The sequence below is a fragment of the Periplaneta americana genome, chromosome 16 (genome assembly GCF_040183065.1).
Source record: "Periplaneta americana isolate PAMFEO1 chromosome 16, P.americana_PAMFEO1_priV1, whole genome shotgun sequence".
Classification (NCBI taxonomy): Eukaryota; Metazoa; Arthropoda; class Insecta; order Blattodea; family Blattidae; genus Periplaneta; species Periplaneta americana.
Genome location: NC_091132.1, coordinates 4,552,720 through 4,572,713, shown reverse-complemented (window position 1 = coordinate 4,572,713; position 19,994 = coordinate 4,552,720). Strand labels below are relative to the sequence as shown.

Below are 19,994 nucleotides of genomic sequence, written 5' to 3'. Positions count from 1 at the left end.
TATATTTTCACGCACGCCGATAAGCAATACATCTACTGTCTCTAGTTCATGTGCAGTCATAACCGCACCATGAAAGGAGATCTTATACTATTAGGCCTATTTTGTTTTGCATTATAAAAACATTTGGCATTCAAAATATTCCTGAAGAGCAGGCAATAATGGAAAGGAGAGAGAGAAAATAGTAATAATAATAATAATAATAATAATAATAATAATAATAATAATATAATAATAATAATAGCAGTAGTAATTTGTTTATCTCATTCTTTTTTTACTTCTATTCACTATTCACGAAAAAGACAAAAATGAAAATAACGGAAATAACACGATATATCAATGAAGCAGATACGTATAAAACCTAACCTAACGATATAAATTTAATGATTATATATATACACATAAAACAACCTAATTATATAAACTAATAGAAGATATGTAGGCTACAAAATCTAACCGAACTGTATAAATCAGTGGAACGGATACATACAAAATCTAACTTAGCGACATAAATCAATGAAAAAGATATGTACAGAACCTAATCTAACTATATAAATTAATGGATCAGTTATGTACTGTACAAAACCTAACCTAATTTCACCAGCAGTATCACTATTTAATAAAATGTTATATATCTGAACTGACTGAAATAACCTAAACTATCGGCAACAAAAACTAGAAACTGAAATAAAACAACTTTAAATATATATTTTCTTCCTCGCGCAATCAATAGGCTCCCAATTCAAGTCACAAGCATTGTAATTTGTAGGTTATAGGTCATTAATTTGTTATTGTTTGTTCACTTGTTTTGAGAGGCATTGTGGGACTTCTATTACCAACCAAATTGTAACTCTACACTTTGCTGGCGTAAAGTGACACTTTGTGAAGTGCACTTCTTCAATCGTCTATGAATATCACTAATATGAAAGAGCCACTTTCGTCAAAAGTGTCACTTTGCAAAGTGGTGATATAAAGTGTCGACTATGAATACCAGCCTTAAACGTACTTCGATGCTATGAGTTCTAACTTCACTAAGGGATGTTCAAGAGCGATAAAATTCTTTGTATCACTTCCGTGGGAAGGGAGAGGAAGGTATGGATCCCTTGTAGTGGTGTAAAAAACCCTGTCCCTGAATATACAAGGAACATGACAAATTCCCATCGACCATTTCTCACCCAAGACTCTTGCGTTGTGCACACCTCAGCCGTCTGATGATCACAGTTTTGTCACATTGAACTAGACATTAAAAAATGTATTAATTTTCCAGTTTTCTTTCTTAAAAAAAATTCTCTCCTAGGGCTAATGACTGCAACAGTGAAATACGGGATTGCGCTCGGGCGTGAATTAGATACTCGCTTGGGCTGATTACCTGGTAGGGTTTTTCCGAGGTTTTCCCCAACCGTAAGGCGAATGTCTGGTTAATTCTTGGCCTCATTTCGCCAAATACCATCTCGTAATCACCAATCTCATCGACGTTAAGTAACCTAGTAGTTGATACAGCGTCGTTAAATAACCAAATAAAGAAACGGTGAAATATTACAGTCCAGTTTAACTCACGTGCTAGATTTAATATAATTTTGAGAAGGTACTTGTATTAATGAAGTATTAAAAGGATTAATTTGAAAGTATAATAAATTGGTCTCAAATGGTTTGGCACCTCACACACACTGGTCAATATTCACAGTGCCATTGCAGTACAGTCGAAGTAGGGGATAAAAAACAATTGTCACAATAATTTATATATATATACACACACACACACACACACACACACATACTCATACACACATGCGCATACTGACTGGCATACAAAAGCACCACTATGTAAAATGTCAATAGCATCAGTTTGAAACCTCGTTAAAGTGTTTTCACGCATTGTTCCATTGAGTAGAATTTTCTTCTCCTTCTCTTGGTATTTCCTTTATGAAATGGATGTTAATGACCCTTTCCATCCGTTATGCATCCCAGACTGTGCAGTAAAATGTCCTTCATCAACAAAGTTTATAGCCTGCTATTTCCCGTTCTTAACACTGGCCATATCCATTGTTATCAAGGTATATGGATAGTTTATTATTGTTATGGTTTGGCATAAATGCAAATGCGTATTATCAGACCTAGGCAGTATTTGAAATACATTTTGTATTTTGTAATTTAAAGGATTTTCGAAAGTATTTCGTATTTGTTATTTAAATACATAACGTTTTTTTATTTTGTATTTAAAATACTCAAAATACCGGTACTTTTTTTACTGCAGGATTTATTATTTCTTGCTTCACCCTCTATTTTCTCTGTTCACTATTCTTCTGCTTTCACAGCATCAGCAACTGGAACTCCCTACCCAGCTCCCCTCAGAAACTGTCTAACGATGTTGCAATTTATAATAGTTTTTATAAACACGAATGTTTATTCTGAAGGCCTGGCTCGGAACCTCGCAAGGTGAGGGTGATTGTGGGGTATGGTGGAATAATGATAATGGTGAGGGGAAACGGGAGAATCACGAGAAAAAACGCTCGTGCCCTCTTTATCCATCACACACTTCTTCATGACTTAGGGATCGAACCCGCCACAGTGGAAGGCAAAGTGTCTAACCACTCCACCACTGGTGAGGGTGATATTGCAATTTAAAAGTAAATTACTCAAACATATGGCCGATATTAAGCTACATAATTCCAGGCTTCAGATATAGTTTTTCCATACCGTATTTTGTCATATCATGATTATGTTACGTAATTTTATCATTGCATTTATTACATCTTTATTTTAATTATTAATAATTTGTTAGTGTATATTTTATTTTACTATTTCTGATAGAATGTTTTACTTTCTTCCTTAAATATGTTATGTTTAATTCTATTTTGTGTGTATATACAGAGTGTAAACGATATAAACTGCCAAAATTATATCCGTACAATACATATCTTTCTACTGAACAAAATGTCTAGTGAAATTTAATTATTTCTTGTATATTTTTATTTTCAATTTGTAAAATAATGCTTTTAAGATTGGCAGTAGTCTAATTAACCCTTTCATTCACTGCGTCCTCTACAGAGGATAACTACTTCAATGCTGCTTCATGAACAAAGAGTTGTTGAGAGGAGCCACATTAACGCCGTCCTCTTCAGAGACATAGTTCTCTGACTGTCTGCAAGATGTCACCAACGGATGGTGCATAAAATCCTTTGTCACGAATTATGTTTTCTGTTTAGAAAAGAGTAATTGTTTGTTCTTGACTCCTTTTAAGTTTTTGTGAATTGCCCACAGTCTCATTTTTACAGCATGATGTTTGGATCCCCGGATATGAACTGTCCACTTGAGAGGACAAGGTGTTTTTGATAAATATACATTATAGGCTAGTTAAATTTGATTTTCTTTTTCTTTTCCAGTGGTTCCAGGTGTCCTGTTGGGGATCGTTGCACCAATAGACGCTTCCAAAAACAAGACTATGCAAAATGTGAAATTTTCAAGACTGAAAAGAAAGGTTTTGGTTTGAAAGCTCTTCAGGAATTGCCAATGTAAGTTTAATCCAAAATACGTATTTGGGGCTAAGTGGGATGAAGTTACAGGAGAATGGAGAAAGTTACACAACGCAGAACTGCACGCATTGTATTCTTCACCTGACACATTTAGGAACATTAAATCCAGACGTTTGAGATTGGCAGGGCATGTAGCACGTATAGGCGAATCCAGAAATGCATATAGAGTGTTAGTTGGGAGGCCGGAGGGAAAAAGACCTTTAGGGAAGCCGAGACGTAGATGGAAAGATAATATTAAAATGGATTTGAGGGAGGTGGGATATGATAGTAGAGAGTGAATTAATGGACTGATGGCAGACTTATGTGAGGGCGGCAATGAACCTGTGGCTTCCTTAAGTCATTTGTAAGTAAGTAATAATATTTATTAGCCATTAAACAATAAAACTATAATAGGCTTCGTCATTATTGAATTACATCAGACAAACAATCATTAAGTATTAAGAAACTCATCTATGCTATAAAAATTTTCAATTAGAAAAGTCCTAACAGAATTATTACTAAAATTAATAGGTTCTTTTAAGTGTTTTGATGGCGAGATCTAACGCCGAAGGTTACCCAGCAATTCTGCTGCATTTGGTCGAGGAAAAACCCGAAAAAACCTCAACCAGGTAACTTGTCCCAATCAGGATTTGAACCCAGGCCCGCTCGTTTCAAGATCAGACGTACTAACAGTTACTGCACAGGGGTGGGCCATGACAATAAATTATTTTTATAATTTATAATGCACAAAAATTAACCGTTCCCCCCCTTTTTTAGTACTCAGCTATTATTGTATGTAGAGAGATAAATACGTAAAATTACCGATTTTTTTATACTAATAAAAATAGTTAATTATTTATTTGGATGAGTTACAAAATCGACATCAATAAAATATAATATCCTTCATATCTAAATACAACTACTGTCAATTGAGGGGTCATTGGTTATTGTTGTGCATATAATGCAATAATTAAAAAAAAAAAAAAAAAAAAAAAGACATTTTGTGTGGAATGAAAGTTTTTAAAAATGTTTTATTTTTCCTATTTGTATTTGAATTGCTCTTTGGGTCATTGTTACCCCACAATATACCTGTAATTGGAATAAACAAAGTTTTTAAAAGAATATGTTTGGAATTCTATAGGGAAGATTATGTTTTATTTAATTCAAATATTCAAAATCGTTATTTATGTTCGGCACGTGCGCGCTTTTAGTTTCTGCCAAATATGAATGAATGCGTTTTTTTCGACACTATTAATACAGAAATGATGTCCGTTTAACTATTAAAATGCAGTAAGAAAGAGTCGAGAGGAAGATAAACGTATACGCAGTGTTATCCCATATTTACTTTCTAAAATTGTAATAAATACCACAAGCAAAGAATGCTGGATTTTTGTATAATATGACGTACCAAGTGCGTGTAAATTCGTTATCACTTGTGTGTATTTCAGAGTTGTTAGTCTGGTAACACTTTGTATTATACAAATTCAAATATAACCAAAATGGAACGTCGTGCTGCCTGGAACATGAAGAGAGCGAGGAAGACAATAAAGTTAATATTACAGTTAACAAATAATTTTAGAGATTGCATGATAAAAATATATACAAATATTTTTGTTAGCGATTTAGTGTTATAACAATTTATCGGCGAGTTACGAAGTATAAGATGCAATGCAACGGCCAGTCAACTGAAGTCTATCGACATATAATGAAATATTATAAGTAGAATGTGTAATATATCTTAAAAATTAAACTAAAATAGCGGCTAAGGGTCAGCGCGTCTGGCCGCGAAACCAGGTGGCCCGGGTTCGAATCCCAGTCGGGGCAAGTTACCTGGTTGAGGTTTTTTCCGGGGTTTTCCCTCAACCCAATACGAGCAAATGCTGGGTAACTTTCGGTGCTGGACCCCGGACTCATTTCACCGGCATTACCACCTTCATCTCATTCAGACTCTAAATAACCTAGATGTTGATAAAGAGTCGTAAAATAACCTACTAGCACTGAGGTAGTATTGGTTTTCTTACGGTTGTTGTGATTTTTTTTTGCACTAGGGGTACGTTTGTAATGGAGTATGTGGGCGAAGTGTTGGATCCAAAGGAGTTCAGGCGACGGGCTAAAGACTACGCCAAAGATAAAAATCGCCACTACTACTTTATGGCCCTCAAATCGGATGCAATAATTGATGCTACAGTGAAGGGCAACATTTCCAGATTTATCAACCACAGCTGTGAGCCTAATGCAGAAACTCAAAAGGTAACATCAGCTACAACTAGATTGATCTTCCTTGTAGATTTAAGGGATTTTTCTTTTCTGTGCCAACATTGAGATTACTTACAAACCATGAATTCCTCAATGAACATTTGCAGAGAATTGGTATTACAAAACTTTCGGTTGGTGTAGAGCTCTTGGGTCTACCTATGAAGGAGTGATTGAAAAAGTAAAAACTTACATACATGGCCTTTTCCAATTTAGTAAAAGCCATAGCTTGAATACTGTGAGAACATTATGTCCTGAGTTCGAGTTTTGTAAAGTTATAAGTAATTAGTATGGGTATGAATGTGTTCAGAAATGCCAAAATTTATATAATTAGCCTACTTGTAATTTTAGAAGACTCGGACCCTGGAAATAATGCTCTAAGTTGAACTGTTGTTTGTTGTTATATGGACAAGGGTCATTATGTATACAGGGTGATTCACGAAGATCTCCCCCGATTTATGGAAGTGATTCCTGAGGTTATTTGGAACAGAAAAATCTAAATAAATTAATGGGATCACATTCATAATTACGTAACTTTACGGTAATTTGAAAAGGGCAGAAAAAACTTTTATTTCAAGACTTCACTAACAAAAATGCAAAAACTAATTAAAATACAAACAATTGATTGTTTATGTATCAGTCTCTTTCATTTAGAGTGGATTTAAATAACGTTTTCGAAAATGCCTCCCTGAATCTCAAGGCAACAGTCTGCATGGTTGTGAACTGCATGTGTAGCATTTCACAGCTTCACACATTTGTTCCCTGTTGTCGCCACGACATCCAGAATATGTTGAAGAAACTCTTAGCGTGTTGTACCTTAACCTGATATACGATGTCTTTCATCCACCCCCAGATGCAATAATCTAAGTGTGTTAATGCCTAGTGCTCCATTCACTGTGACGCGTTTCGAAAATGTGTTGTAACTACGTAATTATAAATGCGATCCCATTAAATTACGGTATTTGTTCCAAATAACCCCAGGAATCACCTCCATAAACCGGGGGTGAACTTCGTGAATTCGTGAATCACCCTGTATAAATTTTGATATTTCTTTAAGAATTAGTTCATGCCCATACCAAGAACTTACTAACTTTACAAGGCTCGAACTCAGAAAATGTCACTGGTTCAAATTAGGACTTGTTAATATATGGGCAAGGGTCACTTATTTTGTAGACAGCTCCTTCATACTCATTAATTATTTAGACCCTACAAAATTTTACAAGACTCGAACTAAGGAAATAATACCCCCAGTGGGTTCTAACTATGCCTTGTTATTATATGGGCAAGTGTCACTTATTTTGTATGTAAATTTTGACATTTTGTTGACAACTCCTACATACTCATTAATTATTTAGACCCTACATAATTTTACAAGACTCGAACTAAGGAAATAATACCCTCACTGGGTTCTAACTATGCCTTGTTATTATATGGGCAAGTGTCACTTATTTTGTATGTAAATTTTGACATTTTGTTGACAACTCCTTCATACTCATTAATTATTTAGACCCTACATAATTTTACAAGACTCGAACTAAGGAAATAATACCCTCACTGGGTTCTAACTATGCCCTGTTATTATATGGGCAAGGGTCATTATACGTCAATTTTGACATTTTTGGAACTTCTTTACACCCATACTAATATGAATAAGGGTCGGTACATATATAAATTTTTACATTTTTTGAACCACTCTTCATAAGCAGAACCTCCCACATGCCCTTCCTGTTATCTGAATGAAGATATGGATCAAGATCATCTTCACTGACCAACATTTACTCAGTTTTCCAGTCATTCTGCTGTATTGGAGTGCAAGAGGGCAAATCACATTACCCTCAACGGCTCAATATTACATACCAACCATCGTTTATGACACTATTTACAATGTGTTTGTGTTTTACTTTTAGTGGACAGTTAATGGAGAATTACGAATTGGCTTCTTCAGCAAAAGAAGTATTGCTGCTGGTGAAGAAATTACGTTTGACTATCAGTTTCAACGATATGGGTATGTAGATATTTAACTCATCTGTTTGTTCTTAGTTCTATGTCACAGTCTGGATTCTTTAAGATAATTTCTGTGAGCATCGCAAGTGGACAATATGATCATAATAACTTATAAACATTTATAATACACTGTTAAATCTGATGAATGATTGGCTTAGTGAAAATAATGTAGTATGACTTAATGTTGATAAAATCAATGTAATGAAATTTAACACACAATAGTTCTCAGTATTCCTACAATACGAGATTAACTGGAATTGGTCTCAAAGAATCTAAAAGCAATTGTATAATTGTATAATGACTTACACTGGAAAACAGAGAGGCTATTCATTCATTCATAGTGTTCTGCCCAAGGGCAGGTCTTTCACTGCAAACCCAGCATTCTCCAATCTTTCCTATTTTCTGCCTTCCTCTTTGTCTCCTCATATGATCCATATATCTTAATGTTGTCTATCATTTTATATCCTCTTCTGCCCTGAACTCTTCTTTCGTTCACCATTCCTTTCAGTGCATCCTTCATTAGTCAATTTCTTCTCAGCCAGTGACCCAGCCAATTCCTTTTCCTCTTCCTGACCAGTTTCAGTATCGACCTCATTCCGTGTGACTTGAAGCATGTTCCTGGCCACAGTCTCCCTTATGCTGTCTTTCAGGTGTTGAGGGTGTTAACCTAATAGACAATATTCTACCCACAACCCCAAGAAGCATACTTTGAGGAGGAAGTCGAGTGATGCATAAATTCCCTCTAGCATGTCTACAGCTAAGTTTGTACATGCGACTTTGTTACCACGTTTCAGTGTTTGAATCACTTGAATCTTGTATGCTCTTGGATGGAGCCTTTTGTGTAAAATGTCATGGACTGTTGAACGTGGAATTTGTAGCTACAAGCTAACAGAGGTCCGTGGCTTTCCAGGGGATTTTGCATGCAGTGGACTACAGTTTGTCTCAGCAGCGAATGTTTCTTCATGTAGGAGATTGATGTCCATATTGGGTGTGAAACTATATTGTGTAGATGTAACAAACTGTAACTCTGCTAGCCACATCACACACTGAACTTGTTCCTTGGTATCACCATTGTTATTGAGCTCTCACATGTATGTCACCAACTGACATATGCACTTATGTGGAGTATGGAAAAAAAACTTTCAGAGAGTCCCTTTGTGATGATATACCCTGGACATAGATATAGTAATTATTATTTTCCGAAATATAAATTTTAATCTTGGATACCTATCATCTGGATACTCAATATATTTTTGTATAATTTTTTACTTGTTCCACATCTCAGAGGTACTATACTGATGTAAAATCCATGAAATACAATAAATGAAATGAAGTAGTAAATATTCAGTGTTATCTACTTTACAATATTTAGGCCTACTGGTTTCTATAAATCGCAAAAATATTTTAAGTTTGGAAGTACATCTCACTACATTTTGTGTTGTTTGCTATGACGACTTGCAGGAAGGAAGCTCAGCGTTGCCACTGTGAGAGTTCTGTTTGTCGTGGCTGGATTGGGGAGGATCCAGAAAAGGAGAAACGTGATAGAAAAGAGAGGAAAGAGCGTGAGCTCAAGAAGAAGAGAGAGGAGAAGAGAAATGTCAAAGAGTTTTTGGAAGATATGGATGTGAGTACACTACTTTTATCATGTACATTGTGTGGCTTGTAGAATGGTGAACTGAGAACTCTTGACTTGCGCAGCTCGAAGAGGAAATCGAGAAGCTGTGCGTGTCTGGCCTGAAGAACCGCGCCCACACGCTCACTCTGTGCCGCCTGATGGTCCGGGCAGAAGACCTGCAGTCTCGTGCCCAGCTACTCAAGTTGCTGCAGTGTGGTGAGCCTGCATGTCGACGGCTGTTCCTCGATTACCACGGTCTGCGGCTCATTTGGAGCTGGATGATGGATGTTGGCTTGGACAAGACTAATGATGGACTTGGTTTACGGATGGAGGTATAGTGCTCCGAGTTTTCAGCTCATATTGAAGCTTTTATGATTATTTGTATTCGTCCAGCTTCGTGTTTTGATCTAAAAGAATCAAAATCCACATGCCTTGCGAAATGGTAGATGGCATTGCTGTAGCAAAGTACTTTGTGGAAGTATGTAGGCTATTCGCATATTTCGGATTTTGTGAAAGAATTTGGGTGCCATATTTAATGGAATAAATTGCAATGTGTGAATGTCCGAGATTTTACTAATGGTATTATTTACATAAAATTTAATGGAGATTCGGAATATGTAAATCTTAACATAGGATGCCATTAAAAAAAATAAAGTTTACTGTCACACCCTGAATCCTTGAATAACTAATGAATTCTTGTAATAGTAATATGCGTTACAAGAGCAGTATGTTGAAGTTTTCATGGTCGAGGAAAAATTTGAAAAAGCAAAACGTAGTTGAGCTTTTTTAATTTCCGAGAATTGAAAGAAAACATACTGCTCGTGTATCGTACATTATTTTGTGCAAAGACCGTTTATTACGTACCTGAAAGAGGAATTTCTAATTAGTTGCAATGAAATCTCCATCTTGGTTTCTGTTCAATGACGGCAAATTTGCAAAACAAAACTATCTATCTTCAACATTGTTGCTTTAAAATGTTTTCTGTGTTTACTATACTCCAGCAGGCCGTGATATACCTCTGCCTTTTTTCCCCCCTAGTCTATAAATGCGAACTTAAAACAAACGGTAAGGTTATGTAATGATTTATTTTTCATTTTAATATTCTAACAATATTATTTATATAACATATTGCAGTAATAACATCGGCAAGTTTGTTGATTTTTTCACGGCTTCTTTAATGTTACTTGCATCACGAATGCAGTAACTTTAGTGGAGTTGTAGAGTTTACTTAATTTTTGCAAATATTTAAAATCAATAATTAACAGTGCAATTTAGGTGAAATTGCAGTGGTAAGTTTCCAATTTATAATTATTACTATATTGAACATCTCTAAAAATAATATGTTAAAAGCCTAAAGTAGTAAAATGAATATGTCACTTAAGCGGTAAGAAAAGGGAAATTGTTGTGTGTGTTAGGTTGGGAATACTGAATGTGGAATTTTAGACTTTCCGTGGATTGGTTTTGTGCGGAAACCAAGCAAATACGCACGATCTCGCTCAAAATTATAAATATTATGTTGTGTGCATGATTTTTAACATTGTATTTACTCAAATCTAAGTCAACCCTGAATCTAAGACAACTCCCTATTCTGAAAAGACTTCGTAAGAATTTTCTTTATTCTCTTCCAGTACTATTCTTTTACTCTGCAGCCCGGCTATATACTATGCTGTAAAAACATTGACTTTGAGCAGGCGTAATAATACTTCTTAATGTGCGATTTTTAAGATGACTCCAGATTTTTGGATTCGAGAATTCGGGAAAAACCTCGTTTTACATTCAGGTAAATATGGTAATGTGTAATATATGATTTTTCTTAGAGGATTTTGTTTCTTGAACAGATACTTCAGACTTTATCAAAGCTTCCCATTCCAAACAAGACAGTCCTGCAGGACAGCAAAGTGATGGCAGTCGTTGAGAAATGGGCTTTGCTCCCTGCAAATGATGGAGCGCCAGACAGCTTGCTGGCTGATGGTTCAAGTGATGGGACTGATGATCGAAATACACCTCGCTTGGAAGCAGTAAGAAAAGAGAGGTACGTTTATGCTTATCAGTGTACGAAAATCTGTTGTGTGTGATCAGCTGCATATCTTAATATAGTACATTGTAATGCACAAAAAAAAGAGAATAAAGTATTCTGTAAAATGGCTATTGGAGATGGAATAGTTGCTCACTTCATATGAAGTGTAGAAAAGTACTTTGATCATGTCATAAAGTTTCCCCCTCCCTTAAAAATACTTGATCTGTGTTCAGTGTAACTCTTTACATAGAAACTTGGTGTCGCTGTTTTTGTTCTGCTTGAAGTCAAAAGTAGTAGTCCCTACCTGCAGATCTGAATGGAGGACTATTTTACTTCTGACATGCATAAAGATATTGGAGAATGATGTAGCAAAACATATAATTGTTTTAATGTAGGCACCTTGTTTTCATGTTATGGCAGTTATGTTACGTACATGCAACTCTCACACTTTTTGGAGGACCACACCTGCCATTGGTTAGTGGATCTATATGACCTAACCTAGCTGAGAGGATTGTCGGACAACTTCACCAACCATATCCCCTCTTCACCATGCATGATTTTTGATGGAACAGTTATACCGCTGTGACTCTGTCCCCAGAGTCTCATTTGTTAAAACTAGGTTGCACCATGGGAAGACGAGGGAAAGTTGAAAAGAACTTCGAAGACAGAATTCAGTAGTACTTGAAATCTTCCAAGCAAAGGGATGAGTCTCAACAGATCACAGCATGGCAACTGCTCTATCAAGTACAACACCCCACCCGGTATCTAAGTCGTCTGCTATTACTGCTATAACAACCAATCTGTCATCTAAAAGTAAAATATCTGATTGTTGAAAAATTATAAAACCTGGTTTTTTTTCCTTCATGTGATGTCATACACTAACTACACAGTCTTAATTAGCAGTAATCTTATTTATACCTGACATTACTATTGCAACATTCGTTGTGAAATAAAGCTGATGATGATGATGATGACGATGATGGTGATTATGATAATAATAATAATAATAATAATAATAATAATAATAATAATAATAATAATAATAATAATAATAATAGTAATTTTACCCCTAGTAAATCAGCCTTATTGTTACTTAATTCAATTTTTACAAAAAACGTAGTTATCAATGATCTTGTGCAATACAATAATATAATTCCGAAATAATTTGTCTCTCTATTCTTTTGCAGCTAGCATCTTCAAAACTAAATACCGTATATGGTGTTTCTTTAAATTGATTTTAAAAAATGTTCTTTCGTTTTTGTTTGCAGAAATTGAAGATCTTTCGCGAAAACTCGCAATAAATTTACTGTCATAAATTGTCACATCTATGATAAAACCTGCATATCGTCGATTTACAAGTGAAATGTATTAAATAAAAAATATTACTTTTGAGAAAAGAGACATTTGGAAGTTCGTGACAAAACTGAAATCTCAAAATATTATTTTTAGTAAGTTATTTCTCTCTTTGTGTATTTCATTTTTCAATTCTTAGTTTATACACATTCATTTTGTACATTATATACATCTTTTTCTCAGAAGTAATATTTTATACTTGATGTGTTTTGCTTGTAAACCGACAGTATACTGTATTTACTCGAATATAATATGCACCTCAATTTTTTATCTTAAAATTCAGGGAAAAAAAAATTACTGGCGAATATAATACACACCTGTGCTAAGTACCACTCAAGATTACAGTTATAATTGTGAGGACAGGTTACAAAGGCACCCTTACCTCTAGCTGTATATCACATTCCTCCTCACTTCCAGACAACAGGTCTGGGTTGATGTCAGAACATTGATTGAAAATGACTAACATCATGCCACCGTTTCATCAGTGATTATTAGTAAATCCTTTGGGTTTATTGTTGCAATTTGTGTACATAAAATCTCAGAAGAAAAGAAAAAAGTGTCAATAAGTCATTACCATAGTTAAAAATAGTATTTGTATTAATTATTGTTGTTGTTTAGTCAGCTGTCCAAAGACAGATCTGAACATCACAAGTGGTACCAACATGGCACCATTTATGAGGCAACTAGGCCAGGAGATAATGGGGTAAAGTTGCAAGTTCCTTTACCCTTGCATTGCCAACTAGCTACATATTACATTAATCAAGCTTCAAATGCAAATTGTTCTTCCTCTGACACATATCTTCAAGTGAGATGTACTGCCTGATAATAGATGTACATATCAGCCAGAACCTCAGTTAGAGGTATTAATGATTGTTGTTAAAAAATAAACATGAAATAACGAATGAAAATTGCAGAAAAGACTAGAAAACCCGAACCCGTAATAGTAGTTTCTGTCAGCAGTTTCCGAGCTGGTATGTCAAAGTATGCAAATGTAATACACACCCCAGTTTTCAAGACGACATTTTGTCAAAACAGATGCATATTATAGTCTTGTAAATACAGTATTTCTTGGTCCATCTGTCACATTTCGCATTCATCGCTAATGAATTCTATTCTAAAGGTATCCCCACTTGTCGCTAGTAGATTGGTAGTCCAGGAAGGTCTTCATCAACCACATCCGAAGATGTTGGCAGCATGGTAAAGCTGCTCTGTCTCTATTGCTGATTTGTAATATGCTTTGTGATAACAGTAACTAATTTTACATGGTAGGTCATCTGTGGAAGAGGAGTCTGGAAGTGATCCTGACGTAGGTAAACCCAGAAGTGATGCTGTGTTGCCAGTTATATTGGAAGTTCCGGATGAAGAGACTTTACAAGGTGTGGAAAATGAGAAACAACTGGTGGACAGTACGTCAGACAAGCAGACAGATCTGCTGCCGGATGAAGTTGTCGGACAAGTGGTGAGCCGCGGTAGTGACTCTGATGAGGAAGCGAGCAGTGAGGTAGTGGACAAGATCCGTGCCACCGAGGAAGATAGTGACGCTAAAGATCGTGGCGTTAGTGTGAGTGAAAGCGAAGGTGCGGACAAGACTAGGACGTTTCTGGACTTGGCATCCAGTCTGCTCGGTGAATGGACTAGTCTGAAAGAGGTGTTTCGCATCCCAAAGAAGGAGAGGATTGAGCAGATGAAGGAGCATGAACGAGAAGCTGGTGGGTTTATTGCTCTTTTAATTCATTTACTAGCAATTTAGTCTATACATCTTAAGGGTAATTCCATTTGTGACAGACACGACAAATGATTCTCTACAAAAATATAAAGATTTATTTCTACTTCAACATAACATTAGCAGACTTTTAAACTATATCAGATACAAAGTGCATGTACACAGCTACACTTTCATGTAAGGTGCAAGTATCAATCTCTGTTTATTACAGATATCTAAGTACAAGTAATGTTGTGACAGACACGACAGAAAAAGGAACACAAATTAAAGGGAAGTCCGACAATGTACTATATCTTCCAATATTAGCAACTTCTTTTGTTAGTACTATAATCATAGAAAGGTAGAATATCCTTCCTTAATATGCTACAGATAGTTTTTCATTTGAAACATTTATGAAGTATATATTAAGCCCTATTCTCGTGACAGACACGACATACAAACTGTGACAGACACTACATATTCCAAATATGATTTACAAAATTACATGCATTTGCAAATTAAAGAACATCATTATCAAACTAGATATGTTGAAAATTTAGTTTAAGCCTATTATCAAATTGTGGCTCTGGTAGAACTTTTATAACCTGGTCTTTGTCAATATCAGCCTCATCACCAATAGCAGGCGAAAAGAATTTCTTGGACTTCCTCTCATGCCGAAGGAATTTTACATGAAGTGTATCATCCTTGTCATATGTCTTCACTTCCAAACATCTTCAGTTCACAGTGCTGCCGGCATATGATTTATGCAAAAATACGGCCAATTATCTTTGATTTCATAAAATATAGACATTAAAGTCTCTGGTATAGCATTCAAGAATTGTCTAGAACCACTTTGAGAAAATGGGAATTTGGTTGACATAATTATGGAATTACCCTTAAGCATTTTATGCTTCTAACAATAAGATGTCAGTACAGAAGTCTGACTTGTAAAACTCTTCTTCGACATTGTATACATTAATTGCAAGTAAACATTCATTAGTACACCGCTGTAGAGTAATGGTCAGCACGTCTGGCTATGAAACAAGCGTGCCTGGGTTCAAATCCTGGTGGGAACAAGTTACCTGGTTGAGGTTTTCCCTCAACCAATTGAAGCAGAATTACTGGGTAATTTTCGACGTTGGAACTCAGACTCATTTCATTAATTCACATATCATCCATACAATAGCCCGAGTTAAGTTCACAGTGCAGCATGCTGTACTTGTACAAGAGCGTGGCTGTTCGGCTACCCAGTCATTCACAAGAATAGGAGTGGTAAGCACAATAAGTCTCAGGCTGCAGTGTAAAGCCCGGTTCAGACGGTGCATGTTTCTGTGATGGATTCCAAGGTGGCTGCGCTGATGGGTAGCCTGTGTGCTCACTTGCCGGAAGTAATGCGCTCTGGTGGCTCCGTGGATGGCTAGCTTGCTGGATTTCGAGGGTAGGTTCCTTGTTATTTTTCGTGATGGTTTGCAGGCTGGAAACCAAAGATGATCATATATCACCACTGAAACCATGCCGCCATGTTCGTTGTTTTCCAACTAAACCTGTTTTTTTTTTTTTTCTATATTCTTTAGTTTCTAAGAAACAGCAATTAAATATCGGACTTTAGCTGCTTTGCACTTATGGCTTAATTACTTTATTACGACATTTACTACTGTTAATGTAGGACTTCAGTTATTTTCCACTCACTGTTTAGTTTCTTTTTGACCATGGGTATTGGCAACAGATGAAGCAGCAGATGATTTTCCAATTTGAACTGTGAAAAGAGCCAGCTCCGTGTGAACAACAAACATCACCGTAGGCAACACAGGAGCCAGCAAGTGAACATGCAGGGCAGCCATCAGCGCAGCCACCTTGGAATCCATCACAGAAACTAGCACTGTCTGAACCAGGCTTAAGCTGTTGGGTCCTTCCTCTGTACAAAGGGAAAAAAAATCATATTTAATAGGATCATGCCCCTGTAGGTTGCCTACATAGGGGTTTGATAATGCCATGTGAACCTACTGGTAAAGTAGGCTTATCATGTTTTTATAATATTGTAGTATTATATGAAATAAAGACGGTGTCAATTTTAAGCTACACAGCTGCTGTGAGGCAAACACTGTATTGGCAAAGGCCATTGTTATTCCCAAAAAAAATATGTGGCGTAACTTAGAAGTAGGTAGAATTCTCTCAATTTTAGGCTGTTATCGACCTTTACCTTTTGTGTGTTTGCATGTTGTCATTTCACATCTAAATCGCAGCATCAGTTCTTCACCACTTGATGTGAAGGGGTATTATTTTACACAACACTTGTCTTATCTTGATGGATTTCTCTGAGTTTTAATTTTTTTTTCTGGAGGTATTCAGTCACTGTATGAAGCAATATTTTTTTCTGTTTTTCAAAAACCTCGCACAATCTCCTAAACTAAAAGTGATGAACTCTGTGAAATTTCACATAAAAACGTTTAAAAGTTGAACTTCAGTTTCTGTGGTAACATCACGCTAAACCAACGACTCTATGTTAGGGACAACAAATATATACAACCTAATATATAATCTCTAGTTTTATTCTCCTTCTATAGAAAGCCATGCTAAGGATTTTTTTCTTTACATCTTAAAAAAAAAAGTCCATCATTGATTGAGTTTGCATTACGAACTTCAATCCATTGGCAGATATGGTTACCTCTATACCACTAGGATAATTTTCATATGTAGCTTGTGATCATTTTTTTTTTTTTTCATGTGGTACATTCATTTTCACTAGATGAAAGAACTTGGATTTCGAAGGTTACTTTATTTATTCATTCATTCATTCATTCATTCATTCATTCATTCATTCATTCATTCACTTATTTTATTTTTTGTGCAGAGAGGCTGGAATTCACATACAAAGTTCATGTACATATCTCTTATTTTCACTGTAAATCCATTTATAGTAGTTCTGTTTCTTTCTCCTGGTTGGAACAAGTTACCTGGTTTATGTTTTTAATGGGTTTTCCCTCAACCCATTAAGAGCAAATGCTGGGTAACTTTCGGTGCTGGACCCTGAACTCATTTTGGCTGGCATTATCATCTTCATCTCACTCTGATGCTAGATAACCATAGCAGTTGATAAAGCATCGTAAAATAACCAATTAAAAGAAGTTATATTCCTTTCTCATGGGCATTGCATAAAATATATGAAGACAATAGAACACCTTTGAAAGACGAAGAACATCTGAAAACCTGCAGCACACTCTCTGGAGAGAAAGATCTAATTCAAAAGTACTGGAGAGCAAGAGTGCTAATGGCTTCATCACCAGATACCAGACATTAAACAACAACATTTTTGAAAGACAAAATCTTATGTTTGGGTATTTTATATTTTTCTGTCATTGTTATTTCTGTTCCTGATCGATTTTTCATCAGCAATGTAGTATGTTCATTTCAGTTGATAGTGGCATCAGATCAGAGAATTGTTAGTGCATGATATCAAAGACAAATCTTGTATGTTATGTTGGCCTGTTAATTGATAGCATGGCATGATATGTGAATTAGTTCGTGTGGAACAAAAAGGTGGAACCCTCAACATATACTAATAGTTGGTGTGCAGAGGTTTTCCTTGAACTAGAACTGGATACTGAGGACTTTTATGTCAAGCTTCATATATTTATTTCTATATTGATTATTTGGTAGACACATAAGAAACCCTGATTATAGTCACATTGTTCATATTTTTCAACATTGAATTTGTTTTGTCCCAATAAAAAATTACATTTAATATTTTTCAATATTGAATTTGTTTTGTCCCAATAAAAATTTACACACACACACACACACACACACACACACACACACACACACACACACACACACACACACACACAGATATATATATATATATATATATATATATATATACGCACGTTTTATGATGATTGAAGTGAACTTAAACCTACGAGATTTCATAATAAAAAAACTGAAGTAGATTTTTAATCTTGCAAATAACAATATACAAGTGCATGATCCAGATAACACAGAGGTTTTTTTTGGAGTTCTGGTTCCCCTGTGACATTCCAACAGATCTCCATCATCTCATCTAATCACGGGTGTAATGTAGACCGACCTCCAATGACGCACCCTGGGCAATGACTCTGTTGGTAAATTGTTCTATACAACTAGCTTCGTATGGGTGAATGACGAACAATCAAGTACCCGCCATTAGTTAAAAAAAAAGCTTTAGGTATCTGTTGCCAACTTGTGTTGTCCTGTCTCAAAAGCTTTCTCCTGTATTTTTGTTTCTCATTTGCAGACCTAATATTCTAAATGTGCTATATGCCATGTCAAGTTTACAAATTGCATTTTATTCAACCTAAAGGCGCGTCTCCACTATTAAACATTTAACAACAACATGTTAAATATTAAATTGTTTACTGTTAACATCCCAACGTGTTGATTGAACATGTTAATGCTAATTTCATTTAACACTTTGTCCACACTGTTAAACATGTTAAACTTGACTTTCTTTGCGTAGTCCACCATAAACAGTCTATGAGATTTTAATATAGATAGTGTCTTATTTTCAAACCTTGGACAATGGACTCAGATGATGATCTGACTTTTGTAATTGCCTCTATTACTTGTTACAAGGCTTTGAAAAGGAAGAAAATGAGAATGTGGATGCGGCAATATCTTAGTAAAAGACACTATGCAGGATACATTCTAAACGAGCTTAAAGTTGAATACAGTATCGATTTGGATTCAAAAACTTGCTGAGAATGTTAGAACATGATTTTATTATAGAGCTGCAAAAATACTTCCTGTTACATCAAAGAAATACACAATTTAAGAGCAGCCATTTTATCTCAATTAAAAAAATTACAACGCGATTGATTATCATAGGACCTACAACATGATAGATGTTAAAGGAGTGGGTAATATTGTATAATTATTCTTTCTGAAGTTTTACGAACGTTAACATACATCACCAAATGCGACCATTACTGACGTCAACATAGCATTAACGTTTAGCGTACGATGAGAGTGCGAAAACTCTCTATTATATTCTCGAGAACAGTTAAATAACAATTCCAGTTCTCAAAAACAGTCGGCCTTCCTTGTTTTGCCCGTGTATTCTTTTGCAGACAAATCCCACAAACAAGGCCTCTCCATCAGTGCATTAATTTTATTCTAATGCATTTTCTTTCGTCCACTCCATTACTTCGAACAACTTACAGCCAAGACCCAGGACCAATGATAGTATAAAAATGATCAAGATACGCGCCACAAAATCGGAACTTATAGTTGTTGCTATGGAAACTGTACGAACTTTGCCGAACAGTACCGACGCTGCACGAGCAAATGAATTGATTTGACATGTTTTCCATTTCTGCTGGAAAACACTCCAACATGTTAAAAATGTTAAATTCAACATACTTAGTTAACATGTTAAGTCAATTGAGACTTGAAATGTCCATATACATGTTAAATTCAACATGTTATATTTAACATGTTGTTGTTAAATGTTTAATAGTGGAGACGCGCCTTAAGGGAGGAACATCCATATGAGAATATCATACT

At 35.6% G+C, this 19,994-nt stretch overlaps 1 protein-coding gene across 4 annotated transcripts in view; it reads left to right on the top strand.

Annotated features, from left to right (window-relative positions):
- Positions 1–19,994, top strand: part of Set2 (SET domain containing 2) — a 118,523-nt gene that overhangs the window by 58,784 nt on the left and 39,745 nt on the right. For all 4 annotated transcript variants that reach the window (XM_069812659.1, XM_069812660.1, XM_069812658.1 and 1 more), the window contains 7 exons: positions 3,381–3,509; positions 5,558–5,759; positions 7,670–7,767; positions 9,228–9,390; positions 9,465–9,713; positions 11,220–11,413; positions 14,021–14,460. In XM_069812659.1, coding sequence (XP_069668760.1) covers positions 3,381–3,509; positions 5,558–5,759; positions 7,670–7,767; positions 9,228–9,390; positions 9,465–9,713; positions 11,220–11,413; positions 14,021–14,460 — 1,475 coding nt within the window. The remainder of the gene's footprint in view (positions 1–3,380; positions 3,510–5,557; positions 5,760–7,669; positions 7,768–9,227; positions 9,391–9,464; positions 9,714–11,219; positions 11,414–14,020; positions 14,461–19,994) is intronic.